This window comes from Chiloscyllium plagiosum, chromosome 19 (assembly GCF_004010195.1).
Source record: "Chiloscyllium plagiosum isolate BGI_BamShark_2017 chromosome 19, ASM401019v2, whole genome shotgun sequence".
NCBI lineage: Eukaryota > Metazoa > Chordata > Chondrichthyes > Orectolobiformes > Hemiscylliidae > Chiloscyllium > Chiloscyllium plagiosum.
The window spans coordinates 35,189,924-35,217,136 of NC_057728.1; the positions used below are offsets into that span (position 1 = coordinate 35,189,924).

The 27,213-nt window shown below is 38.3% G+C and overlaps 1 protein-coding gene and 1 long non-coding RNA gene across 13 annotated transcripts in view; one reads left to right on the plus strand and one right to left on the minus strand.

The window, feature by feature from the left end:
- The window catches only part of foxp2 (forkhead box P2), a 789,456-nt gene that overhangs the window by 717,339 nt on the left and 44,904 nt on the right, over window positions 1-27,213 (plus strand). For all 12 annotated transcript variants that reach the window (XM_043709540.1, XM_043709542.1, XM_043709544.1 and 9 more), the window contains 2 exons: window positions 2,259-2,363; window positions 15,152-15,239. In XM_043709540.1, the coding sequence (XP_043565475.1) occupies window positions 2,259-2,363; window positions 15,152-15,239 (193 nt within the window). The remainder of the gene's footprint in view (window positions 1-2,258; window positions 2,364-15,151; window positions 15,240-27,213) is intronic.
- Window positions 5,662-25,674, minus strand: LOC122559678. The gene is made up of 3 exons (XR_006314503.1): window positions 25,501-25,674; window positions 7,385-7,423; window positions 5,662-6,007 (listed from the first exon to the last, which is right to left on the minus strand). It is a non-coding gene; the product is annotated as an uncharacterized LOC122559678 (long non-coding RNA).

Consider the following 27,213-nt stretch of genomic DNA (forward strand, 5'->3'; position numbering starts at 1 on the left):
GGTCAGCAAATGTTCTCCTAGATACAGCAGTTGGGTGTCAGCACTCGTACACTGCAGTGAGACCTGGACTGTATATCAGCAACATGAGCATGAGACAAATTCCTTCAGTAATAATTTCTGGTGTATCCTCTAGATTCAAAGGGAAGATCATCTAACAAATACTAGTGCCCTTTTTGTCTCTGGCATTGCAAGAAATCAGGCAAAACACCAGCAAAACTCACACGATGGACTGGACTTTCTGTCTGGATGGCTGAAAAGTGTTTTTCCCAACAGTTCTGTTTCTCAACTCTCAAATAATCATCATGCAGAGGAAAACAATGAAAATGTTTCAAAGACACTGTTGAATTTCTGCTTGAAGTGTCGTAACATTGAAATTAATGACTGGAAGGAGCTTGTTACCAGTTATTCAAAATGGCAGTGATGTGTCCATCAAACTGCATCATGCTTTTAGTGCAAACAAACACCTTAATGATGAGGCATGGTGGTGACAGCGAAGAAAAGGAAGTGAATTGGACACTCTTGATTCCGCTGCTTCTTGCAACATCCTGTCCGAAGTGCTTAAAGATCCGTTGATCACAAATCAGCTTGTTAAACCACATGAAGACCCATGACAGAATCCCTTGACTCTGTGCAGACAACATTCTCAAATTAAGGGATAGCCAATGCTGATATTGGTTAATTTCTAGTTGCTACAGTGGTTGAGGAATCCACACTGGAAAAGCATCCATTAATTGGCTGAAGACTAACTGTAAACATCAGGTTTTCATCCAGTGAAAGTCAGGAATTCTAGATATTTAATATATGTTTGATTTTCTAAATTAATGGAGTGCTACTGATATTCAAGAAATCTGGTTTATATGCCCACAGCTTTGTCAGGTCCAAAGAACATAACTTGTTGCTGGATACAGAAAGAATTAAAGAAGAACTTTCAGTCTTTCAGAAAGCCACTGATTCTTATCCGGCCAATCCCTCCTTGGTTCTGCTACTTGCCCTCCAATAAATTATCTTTCCTTTTTACAATGATATAGGTGCAACTGGTACCTTTCATTTTTTTTTTAAATGACCTACTCTTGTGTAAGAAATATAAATGCTTTAAAAAGTAAGTGAGATTTCAACAAAAGTTCCTGTTTTGGACATGTATGAAGTCCTGGGAAATAGCTTACCTTAATCCAGTGCTGTCTGTTTATTCTGTACACATACTTCATCAAATATCTGCTAAGCAAGAATTAGTATGTCACATATCATTTCAGAAAGAATCCCATTCTCATTTTCTTACACTTCAGACCTGGGAGAAAATCTTCCTTTTATAGCAGCACCATTATGCACATTGGAAGATGTATGCACAGGTGAAGAAGCAAGTTGCAGGCAAGATTTTATTTGAAAGAATAGCAAATATATGGAGTATTTTAAGAGGATTTTATTTTCGTGAAAAGCCTTGAATAAATATGAATCTCATGCAAATATATCTAATATTTCTGTTTGCAAATATTTAGATATGGTAGCAGTCTGTATTAATGAATTGATGCCATGTTCTTGTTACACAACACAATTGAATATTTAATGAAAATCATAATCACGATACTTGATTGTTTTGTAACACCAGTTCAGGTTTACAATAATAAAGCAGGAGTTGAATATAATCATATTTCTACTGGTAAACATTTGCAAAAATAATTATTTTGCTACATTTGCCAATTCATAAATGTCATATGAAAAATATATTGTGCAGTAACTAATGAAAATATGTTTTATGTACTGTTTAATTTATGGTTTTATACAGTAAACATGAAGGATTCATATACTAAATACAATTTCCATTGTATGGCATTTTGAAACAGCTGTGAATAGAGTGAACAGATAGTGAATACACAAATTACTTTATTGCTAGAGTTGAATCTTATGTAGAGTGAAGGTTAAAATTATTGTGTTTCTGCTGTGATGACTGTATTCAGCATTTTGATGTGAAATATCCTTCATCAGTGTCACCTGGCTAAATAATCAGGCAGTGTTTTGCAGTCATCCCATTTCCTTTCACTCTTTATTAACAGCCATCTTTGGCTCTCTTTCTTCCCTAATTGGAACATCATACAGCCTTGGCAGTTGTACTATTCAATAGAATGATTAATTTTTCCTGACTGTTCTGAGCTCAATTGACCTGTTTTGACCCGTTTGTCACTGATCGTAACCTGACAGGCGCTAGCAGCCTCCAACGATTATGGCTTTTGAGATTAATCTGACGCTGTTTTATCCTACTACAGCTCATCACATGAGGAAACTGGGGCCAGTCATCCTCTCTATGGTCATGGTGTGTGTAAATGGCCTGGATGTGAAAATATTTGTGAAGATTTTGGACAGTTTTTGAAGTAAGTTTATCATGCAAACAGCCATTAAGACAATTGTCCAATTGCTAACTATTGTTTATGTATAAAAATATTAAAAATATAAATGTAGGTATACAGATTGCCTGTTTCAATTCAAATTGTTTCAAGTTTGCATTAATATGCCTGCACTACATAGAAAATTCTTCTTAAAATTGTTCATTTTCCAGGTATTTTTCCAAACACATATATTCAATAAAATTTATACTTTTTTTCTTGTAGGTTTTAGTCATTGAATTTCCTCAGGATACAATTTCTGTAAAATTTCATGACTTTCTCAACCCCAAGCTGCAAGATAATAGATCAAACTAAACCTGCCAGCAAACTTTAGTGATTGAAATGTATAATTGAAGGTACAAGTTTAAAACTGCCCACTGTTCTGAAAATGGACAGTATAATTAAAATCAATGGAAAATTACAACAGCTTAGGTGACAGAGTCCTCCTGGATGGTTCAATCTTGTTCCCTTCATCTGGTATAGGCTTTAGGCAGTTTGTATAGATGAGTAACTTCACAATTTGAGAATCCCTTGTTGTCATGGTGCAACTAACAGGGTGAATGAACTGTTCATGCTCCATCAACAATTTAGTTAATTAGCTCATTTGTAATTGCATTGCTTTGTTGCCAGGGTGTTAGCAGAAACATTGAAGATGTGTTTACAGTACTGTAGATTACAGTGTCTTGAAAAACAGTTCAGTATCAAGAAATAAATGCTAGAAAAAGGAATTGATCCCAAAATATATTGCAAATATAATTGTCAAGGAATAAAAATGACGTTATGTGATCTTATCATCTTTTACTTAGCTATCATGACATTCTATTGCAAATGAGCTACTTAGAAAAATTAGAATTCTCTAACATTGTCACAATAGTAGACAGCATTCTGGAAGATTTGCAAAAATTGTTGGAAAAATCAGATATGAAAACAAACAAAGTAAAGAATTAAACCATATTATTTTGTTTGATTGTTATGATCTATTTTACATTAACTCAAAGATGTAGCCACAAATACTTTGTGTATCAATTCCAGCTATTTTGACTCAGCAAGATAAGGGTTAAAATGTGATTTGGCTTTTGAAAGTACAAGTAGGAAAAAATACTATAATAATAAATTAGCAGATATAGCAGATAATTAAATCCAAATTTAATATATTTACAAGGTTGTTTGCATTATTAAAGCAGCATCAAAACTGTAATATATACAGTTATATATATCAGGCATCAATAGTCTAGATGATTGTGATCTGTGAATATTTAGCATTTTAAATAACCAAACCCATTTGTGCACTGCAGTTATGCTTTAGAAAAATGCTTTGTGGTATCCTCAGTGCATTTTGTTCTGTGTTAACAAATAGACTGTTTTGCATAAAATCCAGAAATACTGTTGTACTAAAAACTGTTACTTTGATCTTCAGATGGTGACCCACTTCTAGCAGACATGTTATAATGTTAACACTGATGCACAATATAGGTTATTGACAATTACATTTTTTCTTTGCAGCAGATTTAACTTTCTATTAAATGCTTCTTAGTTAAGAGACAAACTGTTTTCCAATCCATTAACTTTATAGTGAAAAACAGAATTAAGGGCTGCAGCTTCCCAAGCATGTTATATGTAACTCAGAATAGCAGTTAAGTCATTAAGGTGGTTGGGCCTTAGAGTATTCCTAATCTAAGCGCATATCCTCATAAAAGGAAAGAGAAAGCACACTACTGGTTTGCAATAGAGTTAATGCAAGTATACTGTACTACAATAAAAAATTAATAAAGCATGCTTGCCATTGGAATGAAAAACTATCCAGGCCAATGTTGTGGATTCAGATAGTTGACTGATGGAAATTTCTAAGGGAATCTTGTCTGGGTGCTGAAGTGGAACTTCTCTTAACTAAAAAGCAGTTTACAGTTTTTCGCTTAAAAGACAGTTACACTGAAGTACTTGGAAAGGGGATTACAGTAGAAAACTCTGTCCTGCTGTGTTTCTTTTCTGATAATGGAAAGGATTTTGGGTGAAGTGAAGAATAACATCTCAGGAATTGAATGTATTTTTATCTTTAAATTTCTGAGGTAGTGTATTTGCTGCCTAGTATAGTGACTGAATGTGCAGTACAAACTAAATCATTCATAAAGCTGGGGAATTTAGTTTTCATTTAGTATAATGATCTCGTTAAAGTCACTACACTCTTCATTAATGTGTTTTTCTGTGTAAACGTTTAACTGCTTCGTAAGTATCATCAAAAGTACTCTGGATTAAATAATTTTATTGAAATATTTGATTCAATATTTTGAATGTATTTTGTACTGATAAGACTTTTTGTGATAGAACTGTTCATTGCTACACAAGTACATAATTATTGAGAAAGAAGGTACTTATGATAAGGTCGTGGTTGAGATTAAGAAAAGTATTTAGAAGAGAATCATACTAACAGTTCAGTAATAAACATTTGTGCATAATAAGTATTGCCAAAAGATTGCTGATACACATTCTTGATTCTCTGCAAGGAAAGGTGTTGACAGAAACTAACCGTTTTGCAGATCACTTAGTATAACGTCAGTAATTCATGATAACATTTAACAGTACATCTTCATTACTGACATATAAATGTCAGATGAGACTTGCTGTGAAATGACAAAACTTGGAAAATTTGGTGTTTTGGTGTATTTTGTCTCCAAACTTAATCATTCCAATGATTGCTGAGTATTTTTGTGTAATGTAGTTATTTTCTATACAGAATCGGAAAGATATGGTCTAAAGCTTATCAGTTAAATGAAGTTTCTCTTTTTTTAACCTGTTTGTAGCTGAGTAATAAAAATTAATGTGCAGTGTAAAGAATGCTGTGTTTTAATCTAATGAAGATAACACTTTTACTGTCAGAAGAATCTTTTTTATGCCAAAGAAGATGTATCAATGTGAACACCACTGTTCAAGGATAAATATTAAGAAATAAGTCTTTTCTTTGAAGACATTCAGGCTTAGAATGACATCATCATCATGCAATACTGACCAGAATCCATATTTAAGCCTTGTTGGTTATCTATAAACTAAATGTGAAATAAAAAGACTTTGAACTTATCGATTTGTGGTTAATTCAGACAGTGTACAATCTTTTATTCTGTTAACACTTAAATGCCAGGAAAGTTCCATTAGCTGGCCATACTATTATCAAGTATAAGTATACATGGGCCAAAAGAGGAACAAATTGTGTTATAGTCAGAATTGTTCTAAAATGATTTATGAACCAATGCAGTTTATTTAGTTCCTAATTTTAACAGAAGTACTTGCGGAAAGTCAAACAACATTTATCATATCAGTTATGTAAAATGTGATATGGAAGGTAACTGCTTGTACTATGTGTTCTAAACATTGCAACCCACATAAACAGCGAAGCGATGAATTTTATTTACAGAAGTTTCACAGCTGAAAATATTTACTTTGTAAGAGTGTGCACAATGAATCTATTAATGAAATTGTCTTGTTTGCTAGCTTTTGTGCACTTGTCAGATTCTAATCTAATGTGTTGCTCTGGCAGGTTTCCAACTGCTTTGAATTTTAACATGCTGTTAAAAAGAAAGTGCAGATTATTCTGCTGATTTTGAGAGGTTCTGTTCGATTGGTGGTATGTTTGAAATCAGCTGAAAATCAAAATGATTGGAATTAGAGAAATTGAATACATCCCTTTATCTTACTTTGACCATATTTACATCACATTCATGGGTCAGATATTGTCCACTATATTTGATGAAAGTGCCATATCAACATGATGGAGTTATACAAAGTTTGAACAGCAAATGCAAATAAATGTAGTTCTGTCATGTAAATGGCTGTAAATAGAACTGAAATTGCCTTTTAGAAAACACAACCAAACAATTGTGAAATTGTCATCCAGATGCAGTTTCTGGTGGGTTGTAGTGTTTGGAATATATTGCCATTTACTTTATATTGTAACTGGCATGACATATATGTATTAAATGATTATGGTAATTTCTGTATTAATCAATCACAACTTCAACTATAGATTATGTTTATCAAGGCTAATTTATGATTGTAAATGGCAGTCATGGAAAAAAAATCAAATTACATGGATTTGTGTTTTTTTGCTACTTATTTCAGTTCACAACAACTGTTTAAATTAATAATGATTGTAAGTTAGGATTCTAAACATATTCAAGTTTCACACTTAAGCATCAGGTCTGACTGAATCCAACATCTAACAAATAGCTTTCACACCCCTTTACTGAATGGCAGACAACCACATCATTTATTCCATTTTGAAAACAAAAATCAATATACCTATAAAGTGACCCATAAATTAGAGCTGGCTCATAGAATATTTGTACAGTGCTGGTTTTTTGAAGGCACCCTTTGCATTTTTCCTTCACCTCTGTATTTGAACTAGAGTCACTGTAAGAGGCTCATTAGGGGACATTAGGGACTGGAGCTAACCAGAATTCCAGAGCCTGCTTTCCTCTTATTAATGCATAGCAAAGTAGAATGCACTTAAATATTTCATAAGCATTCAGTAATTTGTGTGTAATCGCCTTGTTAGCAGACCAGTAGAAGTAGAACGGGTCTGTGAAATGGTGTTAGAGATTGCATGGGTAATTTATAGACCTTTGACATTAGAAATAGCTGTTATTGGAGACTGGAATGAAGCTGTGAAATAGAACTGGCAATAAGTAGAAAACTTAATAAAGGTTTTGTAACAAGCATCTATGGGGATAACAACCCACTTGGTCGTTTTGAAGCAGCTATAATTTATGACATATGCAATATATCAAGTGCATACGATAGCATTATGGACTATTGAAATGAAAAGGGTATTTGCAACATTAGGTCCAACTTCCTGCTAGGGATGTGATTAAATGATTAATGAAATGTCCCTTTGCATATGCATTTGAAACAGCAATTAAACACAGAGTGAGAAAAATCCACCAATCCTATCATTTTTAGGCTTATCTCATGCTTGTTATATAAATCACAGAGAATTTGTGAGGAGAAATATGTCTTACCTGAAGTGGTTACTAAAGCATGAAAGAGAGTCATCATTTCTGTATAAAATAATCATAAATAAATATATTAATAATTTAAACCTATGAAAGATCTCTTGATTTATTAAGATGGCAGTTTATTTATACCATTTCTCTGGTTGTGTCCAATTTCTCTACCATAATTGGCATAATTAACTATGAAATTGAATAGACAGTATTATTTTGCTCATTGCTGGTAAACAATAGTATGAAAGAAAGACAGCAGATGTAGCAGAAAAAAAATATGCAATATTGCAAGTGTTCATTGATCTGCCCGGGTTATTCTTTAAATAATACGAGGGCTGCAAGCTAGCCTATAATTACAGAAAGCAAAGCAGCAGCTTTGGCATTTCCAAATCCTATGTCCTTTAAAGGGTGCTTTTTCAATTTGTCATCAATAATGATTTCAACAGAGTGGCATTGTCTCACATAACTTTGGAAAAACCTTTCTTTCTTATTTTTCATTTAGTGCATTGAAGGCTTGTTTTAGGTTAAATCTTTTGATGCCCATTGAAATTTAATTTAAGAGAATACCCACTGTTGCATTGTCATTACTTTCCGTTTCATTCTATGGAGTGGTATTAATAAACATGAGCAGATGCCATCTTTATGTGGTGTAGGTTGATGGCAATGCTGTATACAATTCTGATGGATACAGTAGTTACAGAACAGCAATGGTGGGTTTTCTGTAATTGCTGCAGTGCATTTGTGGGACATTTGTGTTTCATTATATTTTAATTATTTATTAAGGTTCCCATATCTAGCAAATGTGAAGACCTACGTGTTTGCTAAATATGTACCTGATTTAACTAAAACGAATCATATCTAAATCCATTCTCCTTTTAGAGATAGGTTTTCGTGACCATTATTAAAGTGTGAAACTTGAAAGTGGCTGTTGGCATTCAGCAGTTTAGACGTGCAATCTTTCTCATCCGGATATCTACACAATCAAAAGTGGATATTGTGATCAGATGCAAGAGTCCAGACTGACTTCCTGTTCCTAACCCCAAAGTCAGAGAGACAAGTTATAATTTGTACTGAAATCAGTTCATACACCATGGATCATGGATTGTTTCCTGGTCTAAATGGCACAACTCTCTGGTTAAACTTACTAACCACGTGGGGAACATTATCACTTAAAAATATATAAATCCTGAAATATGTCATGACTTACAAACCCATAACATGAATGACTGAGGTATTATACAGGGGTGTTGGTTAGATCAGTTGGCTGGACAGCTAGTTTGTAATGCAGAGTGAGGTAGGTTTAATGCCTGTATTTACTGAGATCACCATGAAAGCTCCACTTTCTCAAATTCACCCCTTACCTGAGGCATTGTGACCCTCAGGTTAAATTCACTCTGAATTGTTCTCCCTAATGAGAGAGTAGACTATAGTGACTTATATTGTCTAGAGATAATGATTCAAACACTGTTGAGAGGAGTAGACCTGATTTGGAGGTGCTGGTATTAGACTGGGTTGTACAAAGAGAGGAGTAGAGTAATTATAAAGACAATATTATGTAAAGATTGTTCTGATTCTATTTAACATATTCCTCACACAAATCTATTTGCTTACTGAGATTTTATTTAGTTCTGTTTATTTTCTCAACCCTTGTTTTATTTGACAGTGATCCTGTGAAGTATGTTGAGACAATTTATTATGTTAATATGCTATATAGATGCAAGTTGATGTCATTTTGTTCTAAGACTTTTGCAAATTTCTTTCAATCGTACCTTTACTTATTCTTATGAACAACTGCCTCAATTTTCACTTATGACTAGTAACGTCTCAAACCACCTTCCTGTTCTCATGACCTAAAACATTAATTTTGTTTTTCTTTCCACAGATACTTATTGTGTATTTCTTGCATTTGCTGTTTTTATTTTATTATCCAAAGTTGGTAGTGCTTAACCATCACTCCTCAATTTATATTTTCTGTGTTTCTTTCTGACTGATAGTGTCTCTCACCAAGGATTTTAGTTCTTTTTTTCTTTCCAATTTAATGTTGCTAGCCAAAATATTAAAACAATTCAGGCAGTAAACTAACATTAAGCTATAGCAAATCATGAGTGAAAACACAAAAAGTATTCATGTAAACTTGGCAAAAAAAATTACATTTAATTTTGTTATTTTTCCTATGGCCTGAATTTACCTGACTTTGCAAATCAAACTCAGGAGAAGATGCCCCAGATATTGTAATTTTCATTGATGGGAATGGTGATAGGGCAGCTCAAGTTCACAAGTGTCAGACCATAGCTACATAGGCAGATTGGCCAAAATGCTGGCCTCAGTGCTCTGACAAAAGAACAATAAAATTATATTTTAATACACATTGCCTCACTCCCACACACACACACATTTGGTTGACATATCCGTGCCAATTTATGCCAGTTCATGCTGTCAACCTACCCCTATGGCCTTTCAGACCTTTGATGACAACCTATGCTCCTCTATTTACCTCCAGTGGCCCCTTATGCCATGCTAAACTATATCCTGTATGGCCCTTTATAGTGCTTATGTCATCTTAATGCAAATTCCTATCAACCCATGACCTTATACACTCCATGCCAACTCTATCATTATGCAGCACAGAGTGTCCTCAGGACCTGTGCTGAGACAAAATCAAATAGAGCTTCATTCTATTTATGACACCGCTCTTTATCAATGATAGTACTTGTTACAAAGATCCATTCATTACTTTTAAATTATTGTAACAGTTTAATCTCTTATAAAAACAAGCATGAGAATTCATCACACTACATCAAAGACTTACAAATGCTTGAAACAATGAATCAAACTGTAAATTGATAGGCACCCCAATATGATAATAATAGGTCGAGAAATCATACAAAGGTAATCCTTTCGTAACCATCAGTCTTATGATCTCAGACAGAGTGAAACAGCAAGCAGAGATTCCCTTTAAAAAAGCTTCAGGCTATAAAGGGCAAGACATTTAAATGCCCCGGCAGCTTGTCACTTTCATTAAACCTGACAATTCCAATGGGTTGAACTATTTTCTCCACACAGCGATGCATGCTTTTAATAATCCCAAAGGGGTCCCTGGATCTATCCAGAAGGTTCCTTTATCTCTGCAAAAAGATACCATGCCTTTCCAAATAAAAAATCCTAACAGCTAATTTTAGAACCTCACTTGAAAAGTGTAAAGTCCACAAGATGTGTTTTTGATATCTCCAGTAGAAATTGGATCTATGTAGGATAGGATTAGCATTATTGCTCACATGGAAGATAAATACTAGCGTTGACTAATTGGGCTAAATAATTTGGTTTCCAAGTCATACTTTCTTGAGAATATCATGTTTTGTCAGTATGTTAAATGAAAGTTGAGATGCAGGTAATCATTAAAGTGGATGGAAATTTCCCCTCATTGATACAATATGGGAAAACATGGAAAGAATGAGAAAAATCAGAATTGCAATGCAAAGATTTTATTTGCACCCTTCCCCTCAATTCTTAAATGGTAACTTCAGAATCTCACCCATGATCGGCACCTACCTTAGTCCATGCCCCAACTCACCAATTCTCCTTCTTTCATTAGAAACTAGATAACACAAATTTCCAGTATGTAAATGATAGTGGGTACCTTCTAGCCACAGCCATCATTGCAACTGCTGCTTCACATCAATGTCCCTACATGCTCAATAGACATCACCCTCCTCAACCCGTGGTTCACACCAGTCTGCATTGATAAACCACCAGCCTCACCACTTCATCATAGCTGTTTTTCAAATAACCCACACACCACTTCAGCCCTTAACTTTGGAGCTCAGGGACAGCAAGGACTTGCATGTTTCTCACTTTATGTGCAGGGGCACACACATCTTATGCATCTTATCTTGCTTTCATAGTGTTCACTCCCTTTGCACTTACTTTGAGGCTTCTAGCCTCTGGCTACTGCACATTGTTCTCTGCACACACATTCACTGGCTTCAGCACCAACTTATGAGATACCAGCCTCTGTGTGGATCATATTGTTTTCTTTGTTTATGGATTTTTTTTCATCCTCAATAAGAGGTGTCCAGCCTCTGTGGTTTGCATCACTTCTACAGAGAGAGGCAGACAGCTTTTAAAGTGGGGAGCTCTGAACAGAGGGTGGAAATGTTGCTGTGCAGCACTATACTACACCAGAGTCACAATACAGTTTGTGCTAGCAGTTTACGCTGCAAACTCACTGCATGTGTTTCAAGCAAATGACCATGTGAGAGTGTCAAAGCAAAGCACTCTTTATTGAGGTGAATGGGAACACTGGTCAGTCAAGGGGTCCTACTGGAGTCAGTCAGTAGTCTCACCCTATTTCAGTCCAGAGGGTTGGCGACAGTCAGTCAGGTGCTTGGTCCTAACAGAGTCCAGGGATCCATGTCCTTGACAATGGGGATTGAGGTATGGTCATTTCTACAGGTCAAGTGCAACGAGTTCAAAGATTGCAGATTGGTTAGTCAAGGTGGTGTGGAGACCTCAGTCCAGGAAGGGGGCCATTTATTCCTGCAGTGAAATGAGTTTGATTGAGTCTGATAGAAGAACATCACAAATAGGAGACGCAGTCAGGTGACCCCAATGAGTGACTAGGAAATGCAGATATTAGGAAAGGTCACTAGTTTGGTAGGATGAGGTGAGTGAGATTTAGACATCATGTGAGCAGTAGTGAGGGTTGTAGTTCATGAACCTTGCTGAGAGGCATGAGCATTGTCAGAGTTCCAGTGAGTGGTGGCCCTACATGTTTAAAGTAACAGAGAAAAGATGATAGCACTTACCCTGAAGGAGCACAGAAGATCCATGAAGTGGGGAGTGAATATCCTTCCCTTACGCCCTTGATGATCATAGTCAAACACCACAGTATGAGGGCTAGTTCCTGTTTAGTTGTGTTTGAAATGGTGCACGGCTGGGCTTTAAACACAGTGCCAGTGGTATGAATGCCAGACGACCCAGCATTGGTGAGCACTTCTGCCTCTCTGACAGCACACTTCCTGAATTAGGCATCCAAGGTGCAAGATTGCATAACTAATGAGGCTCGAGCGAAAGATTGCAAGAGATAGGCTACTTGAGCTCTGGCAGACAGAGTACCATGAATCTCACTTGAAAAAGCATTTAGCTTAAAATGGGAAAATTGAACCCAATGTATTTTAAAGGCAAAATTGTCGTTTATGTCTTAATAAATGGTCTGCCTGTAAAACTGATTGGAAATGTATCATTTAAGGCAAAGTTAGGAAGCCTTAGTAATACATAAGTGAAATTATATTCATCAATATAATTGTTGCCTAAAATTACTTCCATCTTGCCAATACCAATTACTAAGATTAGACAGTTTGAGATGGCGGTTGATATTTTAACTCATACAAAATCTCATTTGGACAGACTTAGAATTCAACCTAGTAGAATGATGTGAAATTGTAAGCAACATATTGTACTGTGGATACTAGAGATCTTAAAAGCAGAAAATGCTGGAGAAACCCAGAAACTCTTTGATTTGATTTATTATTGTTACATGTTCCAAGATACAGTGAAAAGTATTATTTGCATGCTAAACAAATCAGACCTTACATAAGTACATCAGAGTAATAGAACAGAATGCAGAATATAGTGTTATGGCTACAAAGAAAGTGCAGAAAAAGAATAACTAATATATGAGAGATCCATTCATAAGTCTAATAACAGCAGGAAAGAAGCTGTTCTTAAATCTTTCAAATTTTTGTATCTTCTGCGTGATGGAAGAGGGCTGATAATGTTAGCTGGGAATATTATGCTAGAAATATCTGTAGAGAGAGAAACTGAGTTCTTCAGAATTTAGAATCAGACTGGACTTAAAATCAAATCTCCTTCGCTTTCCATTGATGTTACCAGTATGCTTAAGATTTTCCAGTACATTCTGTATTTGCACAATAAGAAATTGTGTCAATAAATTAAAATAAGTTAACTATTTTCTGAAGAAAGTCAAAAAAGTATTTTTCCCAGTTTGCTTGTTTCTTCATAAAATATACATAGAAACATTCAAGTTTAAACATCATGAAAAGAAAAAGTTGAGAAAGCAATTTGATATGGAAGATGTAGAGTGATTGTAAACCTGTTTACTTGGACGTTTCTGAAATTGATGAACTTACTGAATTGAAAGATTGCATTTCACAAATAACTCATGGATTGGAAAGCCAACGGATGGACCTGTAAGTTAGGATGTCATGGCATTGGCAGTGTACCTACTGCTGGCCTGCCCTGCTTAAATTTTAACCTATTGCCCAATTGACATCTTGGAGTACATAATTAATGATGAGTTAAGGGCTCGGTTACAGTGCTGCTCTGATTTAATTGACATTGGGAGAACCAAAACTCAACTTGCACACTGGTAGGTTTAACCCTGTGACTTCTATTTAAGACTTTGGGCAGGGCACATTTGAAGTCTTATGTACAGTTCTGATTGCCACATTATAAAAACAATGTGGAGGCTTTGGAGAGGATGCAAAAAAGCTTTACTAGGACCTTGCCTGGATTGGAATATATTAGCCATAAGGAGAGGTTGGATGAACTTGGATTGTTTTCACTACAGTGATGGAAGCTGAGGGGTGACCTGATACAAATAAATAAAAGTGAGGGACATAGATAGGGTGGATAGTAGGAGTCTGTTTCCCGGGGTGAAAAGGTCAAATACTAGGAGGCATAGATTTAAAGTGAGAGAGAAGATGTTCAAAGGAGATGTGCGATAAAAGTTTTTCACACGGAGGTAACTGGAATGTGCTACAGGGGAGCTGGTAGAAGCAGGTACGTTGGCAAAGTTTAAAAGACATTTAAACAAACACTTGAAAAGGCAGGGAATAGAGAGATACAGACCATGTGCAGGCAGATGAGATTAGTTTAGAATGGCAATATGGTCAGCATAGATAGCGTGTCCCTCATCTGTACTTTGAGGTTCTATGATTGTTGGTCAGTAAAATGGAAGAGGGGGCAGCTAGTGTTGTAAAATTCAGTGTCCAATCCATGTAAAGTTGCAGAGTTTGTCTCTTTTAGTCATTTCTGAAAAAGCTGATGAAATTCATGGATTTATTTAAGTATTCATGATGTCTACTGTTCAGTTCATAAAATGTTTACATAGGATTTATTTTCTGATGCAGTAGGTCTGATTCGGTGCTGTGTCAATCATAGGGAGCACATTATATGAAATTGAGAAGTATATGGTTGCTGTTTTGTGCACCTTAAAATTATTGGGTTGAGGGTCATAACTCTGCTGCAATGATTTCTATCATGCACTCTGTGAATATTTTTGCAAACATGAGATCAGCCCTACTGCATGGAGTTCCTTAATATGGCCAATATGTATAACAGTCTTGGCTAAAATTATTGTCAATAATAACTTTGTAAGGTTCTTAAAACTAACAAATTTGCTGTGCTATGGAGAAAACAATAGAGCAGTGAGACCAATTGGATTTCTCCTGTGCTGTGAAGGTTCTGTAATTTCTTTTTGTGTCAATAGACCACAGGATTATAAAGAAAAAACTTTGTCTATTTGTTTGATCATGTCCTTTCTGGTTGTCACTGATCTTATCTAGACCTTCCTTGAAAAAAACAGTGAACTCACTGCAGTAAAAATGTCAGTTGCAAGTTATAGAATAAGAATATGATTCACTCATCAGTCTTATATGATGTATAATATGAGTGTAACATTGGGTATCACAATAAACAATGCTTATCCAAAATTGCAATTATGTTACATTAAAATGCTTGATATATGTTTAATACTTGCAGGCACCTTAATAATGAACATGCATTAGATGACAGGAGTACTGCACAGTGCCGGGTCCAGATGCAAGTTGTGCAGCAGTTGGAGATACAGGTAAATTGGATTTAGTATTTTGTATACAATAACCATATAAAAAAAGAAATTTGGACTAAATTGAATAGCCCTTGTTAGCAGATGCAGTCACCACAATGTGCGAGTAGCCTACATCCATTAATTATCTTTGCAAGCAACAATCCAACTTTGTATTGTCTGCACATTTGAATGGCTGCTGCAGACATCATTGCTAACCAAGCTGCTTATTGGCTACATCTGTCAGCAAAGTCCAAATATTGTAACTTGCTAGAAGCACTTAAAACTACACTGAACTTCTTAAAGCTCCATAATGGTAAAAAAAAAGTCTGGGGAGTCAACAGGACAGGAATTGGAGCTGGGAATTGGTGAAGAAGAGCACAACATGGGGAGGATTGACTCTTCCTGGATGTTTCTTGGACAATCTCAGCAGAGGAGTGAAACTAGGAGTGATGCTCTGTTTTCATAGAGGGTTACTAGCCCCTCAAGACACACAAACAAAAGGCAGTCGGAGCAGAGGCCAGTTGTTAGAGTCAAACTTTGAGGACCTAAGTGCAGTGCCAAAAGACATTCAGTGACCTCACACAGGTAATCAAACTCAGCAAATGTATCCTCATATACAGTACCAACTGGACCACTAGCTATAAACCCTGCTCAAATTATCACACTTCTGTTGTTCACCTCCCAACAATCTCTGCCGATTATGCCTAGCATTCAAATATTTGACCATAGAGTTTTAATAGCAAGGAAACAGCTCCTTCAGCCCATCATATCCATGCTGGTCAACAATCATCTATCTATTCTGATCGCATTTTCCAGCACTTGGCTCATAGCCTACTATGCTGTAGTGTTTCAAATGCTCATTTAAATGGTCTTTAGATGTCTTGGTTCCTGCTTGTACGAGCTTTTAGGCAGTAAGCTCCAGAAACCCACCATCCACTAGGTGAAAAAAACCTGTCCTCAAATCCTCCCTGAACCTCCTATTACTAACATAAATCCACTCCCTTTGCCAACACATCACAGTTACTGACCCCTCCATTAAGGTGAAAAGTTTTTCCCTATCTATCGTATCCATGCCTCTCATAAATTTGTGCGCTTCAGTCAGTGCTCCCTCAGCCTTCTGTGATCGAAGGAAAATAACCCGAGCCTATTTAGTTTCTCTTCATAACTGAATCTCTTCAGAACAGGCAACATAATGGTGAATCACCCTCTCTAGTGACAGTCAGAATTGCACACTATACTCCAGCTAGCTAACATTATATAGAGCTTCATCATAACCGCCTTGCTCCTGTATTCAGTGCATTGACTAATAAAGGTAAGTATTCCATATGTTGCTTTAATCTTATCTATCTGTCCTGCTGCTTTCAAGGATGTGTGCACACGGACACCAAGGTGCACTGATAAGCTATACTTAGGGTCATAGAGATGTACAGTATGGAAACAGACCTTTCGGTCCAACCCGTCTATGCCGACCAGATATCCCAATGCAATCTAGTCCTACCTGCCAGCACCCGGCCCATATCCCTCCAAACCTTTCCTATTCATATACCCATCCAAATGCCTTTTAAATGTTGCAGTTGTACCAGCCTCCACCACATCCTCAGGCAGCTCATTCCATACACGTACCACCCTCTGTGTGAAAAAGTTGCCCCGTAAGTCTCTTTTATATCTTTCCCGTCTCACCCTAAACCTATGCCCTCTAGTTCTGGACTCCCTGAGCCCAGGGAAAAGACTTTGTCTATTTACCCTATCCATGCACCTCAATTTTTTAAACCTCTGTAACTTCACCCCTCAGCCTTCGACGCTCCAGGAAAAACAACCCCAGCCTGTTCAGCCTCTCCCTAAAGCTCAAATCTTCCAACCCTGGCAACATCCTTGTAAATTTTTTCTGAATCCTTTCAAGTTTCACAGCACCTTTCCGATAGGAAGGAGACCAGTATTGCACGCAATATTCCAACAGTGGCCTAACTAATGTCCTGTACAGCCGCAACATGATCTCCCAACTCCTGTACTCAATACTCTGACCAATAAAGGAAAGCATACTAAACGCCTTCTTCACTATCCTATCTACCTGCGATTCCGCTTTCAAGGAGCTATGAACCTGCACTCCAAGGTCTCTTTGTTCAGCAACACTCCCTAGGACCTTACCATTAAGTGTATAAGTCCTGCTAAGATTTACTTTCCCAAAATGCAGCACCTCGCATTTATCTGATTTAAACTCCATCTGCCACTTCTCAGCCCATTGGCCCATCTGATCAAGATCCTGTTTTAATCTGAGGTAAACTTCTTTGCTGTCTACTACACCTCCAATTTTGGTGTCAGCTGAAAACTTACTAGCTGTACCTTTTATACTCGCATCCAAATCATTTATGTAAATGACAAAAGGTAGAGGACCCAGCACCGATCCTTGTGGCACTCCACTGGTCACAGGCCTCCAGTCTGAAAAACAACCCTCCACCATCACCCTCTGTCTTCTACCTTTGAGCCAGTTCTGTATCCAAATGGCTAGTTCTCCCTGTATTCCATGAGATCTAACCTTGCTAACAAATCTCACATGCGGAACCTTGTCGAACGCCTTACTGAAGTCCATATAGATCAAATTTATTGCTCTGCCTCATCAATCCTCTTTGTTACTTCTTCAAAAAACTCAATCAAGGTTGTGAGACATGATTTCCCATGCACAATCCTACAGTCCTCCTATTCAACCTGTGATCTCTTGCCTTGTTGGTCTCCCAAAATGCATCGCCTCACACTTTTCAAGATTAAATTCCGTATGTTACTGTTCAGCCCATCAATAACAAACCCTGTAATATGCCACGGGACACAATCTTCCAGACAGAAAAGTACTCTTCAACAATCACCCTATGCTTTCTGGCACTGATTATTTTGGATTCCAATTTGCTAAATTGCCTGGATCCCACGGGTTTTTAGCTTCTTTACCAAACCACCTTGTCAAAAGCTTTAATGAAGTCCATTATATTAACTACACTATCCTTGCCTGCACACCACCCACATTCTCAAAACATACAATCAGATTTGAGAGACATGATTTCCCTCACAAAACCATGCTGACTAACTTTGCCTCATCCTGCTTCTCTAAGTGAAGATTGATTCTGTCCCTCAGAATTTCTTCCCATAGTTTTCCTACCACAGCTGTTAGACTCACTGGCTTGTAGTTTCCTAGTTTATCCCTACCACACTTCATGAATAATATTACCATATTTGCACCCCTTCGCTAGCCAGAGAGGATTTGAAAATTAACGTCAGAGTCCATCTAATCTCTTGCCTTACATCCCACAGCAGTCTGGGAATTATTTCATCTGGCCCTGAGGATTTATTCCAATTTCAAGCCTGCTATAACCACTAATACTTGCCCCTTCTGAAAATGAATTTATTCAAGTATACCCTAGTACTCCTTCCTGGTTTCTATACTTACATAGTTTCTCTCTGTAGTGAACATAGATGCAAAGTGCTTATGTAAAACCTTCATTTACTTTGCACTACAAGTTTCACACTCAATTATCACAGCTTGCATGTACAATCTGCTATTCAACCATGACAGCTATATTGGCAAATCAGGGTGCATGGTACTTGCTGACCTTCTCTCTCAGAGTGCAGTGGCACACAGCCAAAGCCAGGAGGAGCAACTATGTAGAGACAAATGAACCTGCATATCCTAACCCCATTGAGGAGGTGGCATTTTCTGATACCCCAGAGGTACAGTATAGCTAGGCAGTAAAGAAGTGCCAAGGAAGGGAGTGAAGATGCAGCATCATTACTTAATTTCGCGCTTACAGCTGCTAGTTCAGATACAAAGACTATGAGGCGTTTAGTAGGCAGAAGCCAGATCTGTATGTGATGAGTCACCGGTTAGGATGCTGATCCTTCAGCATTGACCTGGAACCTCTCTGAATTGATGATTAATCTCCAGGAGGCTGCTGTGTGCAACCCTGAAAAAAAATCACAGTAATATTAACAGATATTGCCTTTTTTAAATCCCTTTTTTTCCCAGTCATAAAAAATATTGAAATATTGGAAAAAGAAAGGCTGCTTGGCTGACAATCATGCATCAGCCAATTGGGCAATATGACTTTTTGCTTTCCAATTGGCATTGAAAGGCAGTGTGTCACAAGGGTGGATGTGTTGGCCAACTAACTGGAGTGTTGTGGAAAGTCACATGATGAAACTTCCAGGAACGCATTCAATTGGAATTGGCAGCCCTAGTCACCAGAGCTGCAGCCAGGGAAAAGGGGGTGAAGAATGGAGCAAGTGCCAAATTGCTCCAGTGCTACAGAAAACTAGGATGAGCACTGCAATGGGGAGCTTGTAGAAATGTGGTGATGACTGTGTAGAACAAAATGCTTGATGTATTGGAAAGCCTGCCAGAATGCCTGTGGTCAATATTAAGCAGCATGAATGAGCTAAATACCAGCTTGGCACAGGCTTTTCCAGACAGCTAATGCCAATACAGAATTGAAGTGGTGCCAATCATATTTGCATACGCATGCATCCAACAGTGATGCACCATTTAATCACTGATATCGTAGCCTTGAATGCAGGATGAGCATCATCCACTCAACCGCTGAATGCTGTTAGAAGTGCAGATTGCTGGCATACAATCTCAGACTGTTGCTGACATGATTACAGATTACAATGTGTAAAGGGGTTTCCAGGCTATCATAGCATTGCAGCCATCTGTCCTTAAACATATTGCGATGCTTGCTGAGGTGCTGTCCCAGGGAGTTGCAGTGGAGCACATTCCTGCTGTCTTTTCTCATGAAGTCAGTGTTCAACCTCCACTCCACTAATACCAAAAGAGAAAATGCTGGAAAATCTCAGTTGGTCTGGCAGCATCTGGAAGGAGAGAAAAGAACTGACGTTTCGAGTCTAACTGACCCTTTGTCAAAGCTTTTATCCACTCCCCTAATGACCCTTTTCTTGCCTGTCAGCCAGCCAATCCAGACAACTATCACCCATACTGAGAGGGAACAGCTCACAGCTGGGTCTTCGAGACTCAACTGCCTGAAATCAGATTCTGGGACCATCTACACTTTTCCTCGCTGAGACTCGGCAGACATCCACCAAGCATCCTGCAGGCATTGGAGTAGCACTGCATATGGCAGTCAAACAGGCAGACACATTCAGAAAAGAGGAACTAAGAGAATGTGTACAGTTGATTAATTGAGTCTTGTGTTCAATACAGCATGATTTCATTTCATTGGAGTATTAATTTTTTTTCCAATTGTTTTTGCATTGTGGCAAAGCAGGGGATGTTGACAGTCAGTGACAGAGGCAAAAGTGTGTGAATGAGATTATTGGTGGACAGGAAGGTGATACTGGGTTGCTGTTTGGAGGAGTTCCTCATGGCAAGACTGGTAAGGATAGACTGTCTAGGTTGGCCCTTCGTTTCTCTTCTTCCTTGTTATCCTCTCCCTCCTACAGATGTTCCTACTCCTTGCTCCTGTCTTCCTCAAGACCTTGCTCCTCAGTTGCTCTCCAGATTGCTGGAGGAAAACATCTTCGTGATGGCAAAGTTAAAAATCACACAACACCAGGTTATAGTCCAGCAGGTTTATTTGGAAGCACTAGCTTTCGGAGCGCTGCTCCTTCAGGCGGTTGTGGAGAATAAGATCATAAGAAACAGAATTTAGAGCAAAAGTTTGCAGTGTGATGTAACTGAAATTATATATGGAAGAAGACCTGAATGGTTTGTTATTTTTTCATATTTTAGAATGACCATGTTGGTTTCAGTTCTTTCAGATGTAAATCGCAGTGTGCAGCAGATGACTGCAAACCTTGATTCTTGTTTTTCCAAGTTCTGCAAAGTTTCTGCAGAGTAATCCAGGCATGGAATCAGGTAATTAGAGGTGCACCTAGCAAAGGGAATGCGGTCATCACAAATGATGTCAATCTACATAGAGGTTGGGTAAATCTAAAGAGCTGTGGAGGAAAGCTTTCAGGAATGTGTTTGGGATAGTTTTCTGGAACAATGTACTGAGGGTGGGTGCATCAGATGTAAGTATCAGGTTCAATTTCAGTAGTCCACCCATTCCCTGTTGCCAATGCCAGGTCGATGGATTAAGCACTGAGTGCCTGTGAATGAAGGACCACACAAGATTTACAGGACAGTTCACTCTGTGAGCACAAGGAACAGGTGAATGGGAGTAGGCCATTCTATCATCTACATCACCACTATAATCCCATGCTATCCCCAGATACCCTAAGCCATTTGTAACAACAAATTGTATCAATCTCTATTCTTCCTGAATGACTGACCTTCCAATTTCAAAGATTCACCACCCTTGAGTGAAGAGGTTTCTCTTTATCTCAGTCCTAAATGGTTTTTTATCTCGCTCTCTCGCTCTCTCGCTCTCTCTCTCTCTCGCTCTCTCGCTCTCTCTTCCCCCCCCTTCAGTGCTAGACCCCACTACATGAAAAATGACCTTTCTTGTTTACTCTGTCTATCCCTTTAAATATTCTGTAAGTTTCTATGAGATCACATCTTATTCTTCTAAACTGCAGACAATACATGCCTAGTCTCTTTAATCTGTCCTCAAAAGCCAGTTTCACCATCATAGTAAGCACTGCACTCTTCACTGCACCCCCAGTATGGCAAGTTGCATTCTTCCTTAGACAGGGGAACTAGAACTGCACACAGTACTCGAGGTGTGGTCACACCAGTGTTTTGTACAAAATGAAGCAAGACTTCTTTGCTTCTGCACTCGAAACCTCTTGCAATAAAGGCTAATCTACAATTTGCTTCTGAATTGCTTTCTACATCTGCATCCTAGCTTTCAGTGATATGAATAAGGACACCAGCTCCCTTTGAGAATCAGCTTTTTTTCTGATTTCTCACCATTTAAGAAAAACTGTATACCTCTGTTCCTCCTACCAAACTGGACAACCTCACACTTAGCCACATTCCATTCCATTTGCTAGGCTCTTGCCCACTGACTCAGCCTGTCTAAAGCTTCTTTGCATCATCTTTGCAACTCACATTATCACCATGTTTTTGTAATTAGCTCCCACATTCACATCATTGTGAACAACTGGAGGCCAAGCTGAGATTCTTAAATCTCAGGCACGGTAACTCAATGGTGAGCCCTGCTGCCTCACAGTGCCAGCGATTTGGGTTCAATTCCATCCTTTGGTGATTGTCTGCATGTTCTCCCAGTGTCTGCGTGGATTCCTGCCAGGTGACCCAGTTTCCTCCCATGTTCAAAGATGTGTGCAGGTTTTGTGCATTGGCCAATGGTAAATTGTTGGAGTGTCCAAGGGTGTACAGGCAAGGTAGATTCTACATGGTAATTGTGGAGTTACAGGAATAGGATTGGGAGCTGGTTCTGGGTGGATGCTGCTTGGAGAGTCAGTGCAGACCCAATGGAACAAATGGCCTCTTTCTGCACTGTAGGGATTCTATGGTTCTAAGTACCCCACTGCCCTACCACCCTGAGCATGATCCATTTATTCCTTCCCTCTGATTTTTGCCAATGTCCAGTCCGGGTAGGTATCTTACCCCCAATTCCATGCACTTTCGTTTTGTTTGCTAATCTCCTGTGTGAGACGTTCTCAAAAGCCTTCTGAAAATCCAAATGCACCACATCTCCTGGTTGTTCCTTACAGCTGCTCTTATCAACGTCATCAAAATGTTCTTCAAAGTTTGTCAAACATGATTTTCTCACCATAGATTTATGTTAACTCTGCCCAGTCAGACAGTTATTTTCTAAGTATCTAGTAATCACATAATTTACAACATATTCTAACAATTTCTCGACTACTGACATCAGGCTTCTAGGTCTATAGTTCCTGTTTTCCTTCTCCCACCTTTCTTAAACAGCAAGTTTACATTTGCAGCATTCCAATCTGTAGGCACCATTGCAGAATTTATAGAATTTTGAAAGAAAATTCCCAATGCATTCACTATTTCTGTAGCTATCACTTTCAACACCATACTGAAGGTCATTAGGTCCAAGGATCTGCCAACTTCCCCTCCCATTAATTTCTTCAATATTACTTCTTTTTACTAGTATTAATTATTTCACTTCTGCCCTCTAACTAGACCATTAGGGGTACTGGAGATCTGAAACCAAAACAGAAATTGCTGGTGAAACTCAGCAGGTCTGGCAGCATCTGTAGGAAGAAAGTGGAGTTCACATTTCATGTTTGGTGACTCATCATCATTCCTGTTTTTGCTATTCTCTATTTCCTATTATGAATTCTCCTATCCCTACCTGTAATGGACCTACATATCTAAAGAAGATTTTACTGTCCTGTTTTATGTTTCTTGCTTTTTACATTCATACTCTGATCTTCCTTTATTTATCAATTTATTGAACATCCTTTGCTGGATTCTAAAGATCTTCTAGTTTTCAGGTTTACAGCTTTTTATAATGGAGTTTTAGGAGTCTTTTCTTTTGATCTAGAGTTATTCTTTGATATCTCATTAGCAATGACTCTCTAGCTTGTTTGCTTTTTTTTTGAAAATGAACTATTAATTATATAAATACTAACTATTATATATCTACTGACAAACCTTTTCATTATGTTTTCAATCCACCACAATCAAATTCCTCCTCAAGCCTCCATAATTGCCCTTGTTTAAATTTAAGATCCAATTTCAGATTAACTTACTTTTTATTTGCAAACCTAACAGAAAATTCTATCATATGTGGTCGCTATGCCCTAAAAGTTCTTTACAGTAAGATTATTTATTAGCCCTTCATCATTGCATGATACCAGTTCTAAAATAGGCTGAGGTCATTTGATCCCTTCGTATATTGCTCCAGAAAACTAACTGAAACACATTCCTGAAATTCTTCCTCCATTGTCTTTGTGCTCAATATATTTACCCGGGCTGTATTTAGATTGATATTACTTGTAGTTACTGCATTCTCTTTGCTAATTGTAACCTTTCCTTCTTGTATACGTTCTACCTGCCCAAATGCAGACCTAAAGCCCCAGAAATTTAAAGACCTCCCTCCTGCACCATTTTTCCAGTGATGTATTTATTTGCTCAATCTTCCTATTTATACATGTTTCTTGTTTAGCTTCCTAAATTCTGCTTCCTGGATCTAATCCCTTTTTGTACCAATGTCATTAATAGACTGTCAATTGAGATGCTTCACCACACCCCCCAGAAAAGATCTACAGCTGCTCAGTAGCATCCTTGACCTTGGCACCAGGGGAGGCAACATACCATTCTGGAGTCATGTCAGTGACCACAGAAAGACCTGTCTGTTCTTCTAACTGTCAAATTGTCTACCACTAATCTTGTTCCCCTTGCACTCTTCTCTCCTACCCCCTCCCCAAAAATCTGCAGCTCAGCCACTTGTGATGTTCCATGCCTAGCTCTGCTAAATTCTTCTAGTAAACCATCAAGCTCACCACTAGCCAAAATGGAAACCAGTTTATGGGTGAGGTGGACTCAGCAAACTCCTTCACTACTTGCCTAGTCTGTCTTGACTGTCTAGCAGTCACCTACAACCTCTCAGACTGTCTGGTCTAAATCTGCACTGTGACCACTTTGTTAAATGTGCTGTTAATATAGATGTCAGCTTTGTAGATGAACTACAATGACGCTGCTGTTTGAATGCCAAGAACAGGAGCTCAATGTTCTCTTTTTTTTACAAAGACAAAAGGTACATGAATCTTTTTTTCAGTTTCCACCACCAGGAAGAAAATAAACACCTAAGTGGCCAGTGACAAGCAGTACCCTTCACATCAAAGGACAATGTTGTGTGATCAGACAGTGAAGGGGAGGGCAGGAACTAAATCACAATAGAATTGGAGGAGGAAATTATACACTCCACTCCCTGCGGTGCCCACCTCTCCCTGAACAGCTCAAGGGTGTTGGTGGACACCATGTGCTCCCTCTCCAGAGACACCTGGTCTCTAACATAACCGCGGAAGAGGGGCAGGCAGTCGGCCCTAACGACCCTCTCCACAGCCTGCTGCCTGGACCTGTGTATGGCCAGTTTGGCCCACGAGAAGATCCTCACCCCCTCTGTACCGGGTGCCCGAAGATCAGGAGCATGGGACTGAAGTGCAACCAAAAACAGAGAAGAAGGTTTTTTAGAAAATCAAAACGGGAGTGTAAGCGAGGAGCTCAATGTTCTGCAGCTGAAGACACTTCTGCACATGAATCCATACAGGTCACATGAAGAATCCACAAATCTCCACATAGCTCAGGATGGGCATTCTATGTAACCAAGCTGTCCTACCATCACTTCAGCCTACTTTAATCCTATTTATTTTAAACAATAAAACAGAAATTATATCTACTCACCATTAAGCTTGAACTAATCGAGCTTTGAGACGAACTGTATGTTAGAGTCCTTTTCTCATCAGGTCATCGAAATGATACTGACTGACTTGTGGTCCTTCTCTCACCTGCCCTGTGGACTGATGAATAATTTATCTCAAGTGACTCACTAATGAGGCTAATTGCCATCCGATTGCCCGTGAGCAGGTTCCTAGGGATGAGTGTTTCCTGACCCTGATTAAATGCAGGTCACTTTAACTGCTGCCAGGAGTCAGAGACAGAACCTGTTGCCCAATTCTCCAGGTTCCCTGCTATCATGACCACTCCAGCGGGCTCCATTAAATTCAACCAAAAGTGTCCAAAAAAACAGACACTAAAGGTGTGAAATTCGAGCCTCGTTATCTTCATTTGTTTGTATTCAGTTCTTCTTGGTTTGTGTTTGCTCATTACATATAAACTGTTAAAGAGGAGAAAGTGAGGACTGCAGATGCTGGAGATCAGAGCTGAAAAATGTGTTGCTGGAAAAGTGCAGCAGGTCAGGCAGCATCCAAGGAACAGGAGAATTGACGTTTCAGCATGATTCCTGAAGAAGGGCTCATGCCCGAAACGTCGATTCTCCTGCTCCTTGGATGCTGCCTGACCTGCTGCGCTTTTCCAGCAACACATTTTCAGCATATAAACTGTTAACTTTAACAAGTACTTTGACAAGTATTCCATGGAAATGTGTATCAATTAATTGCTAGGATTGCTGATTCAAAGGTGATGTAATTACCCATTTTAAAAGTGGATGACATTTTGTTGGAGGATTACTTTGAAAGTAAATGTCCAGGTGTCCTTATGACTGAGAGGTAATTTCTGGAAGCAGCACAGTTAACTCACTTTTTATGTTTATTATTCCTTTCTTCCCATGGAAAAGGTTTGCCTCTCTTTTCACACCATATACCCTGTGATGGGGGCTGGCTAGTTGATTTGGCAAGGTTCAGAAAAATATCCATCATGTCCACCATTCTCATTCTAGCTGTGTTGGACTTGGGACCTACCACCTCACTTTGTCCATCAGAGTGCAAGGCAATGGTAAACAATACTGACAGAAAAACCTGCTTACAACAAAGCATCGACAGACAATAAACTGAAGTCATACCTTCAGACAAAAAGACCTATCATACCATACTCCTTTCTGTTGTAGAGATTGTCCAAGATCTTTTTTATTCAATAAAATGGCACACCTATAAAGTTTTTATCTTTTAAAAATTAAAGACAATCTATAAACAGTTGAATTCACAAGTAGGGATATCTGCTAAGTATTTGATTTTAGGGTTTAAGATGAAGCAATTATAAATAGCTGTCTAGCGTACAATTTTCAAAAAGATGGAAACGTTTATCACCCAATGATCTTCCTTTCAAAGTCACCAATTAATAGGTTTCCCCTGGCTGTCTGACTTACAGAAACAATCTGTAGAAGTGAAGTTCATCAACAGTAATGAGAATCTGTGCAGTGTGGACTTAGACACATCTGTGATGATGATCAGTATTTCGCATTGCCTGGTCTCTGTCACTCTATTGAATTAGATTGATGATGGCAGATTGCTGGGGACAGTAACTGGACCACAGAGAGAAAGGTTGAAGTGTGCAGATGACCCTGGCAGGCATAGTGCTTTGAGAAGGCTTCACCTCTTCGCAGCTGCTGGCATTAGTCCATTCCTAACAGAATCCATGGGAGTTTTATCAGGACACCAA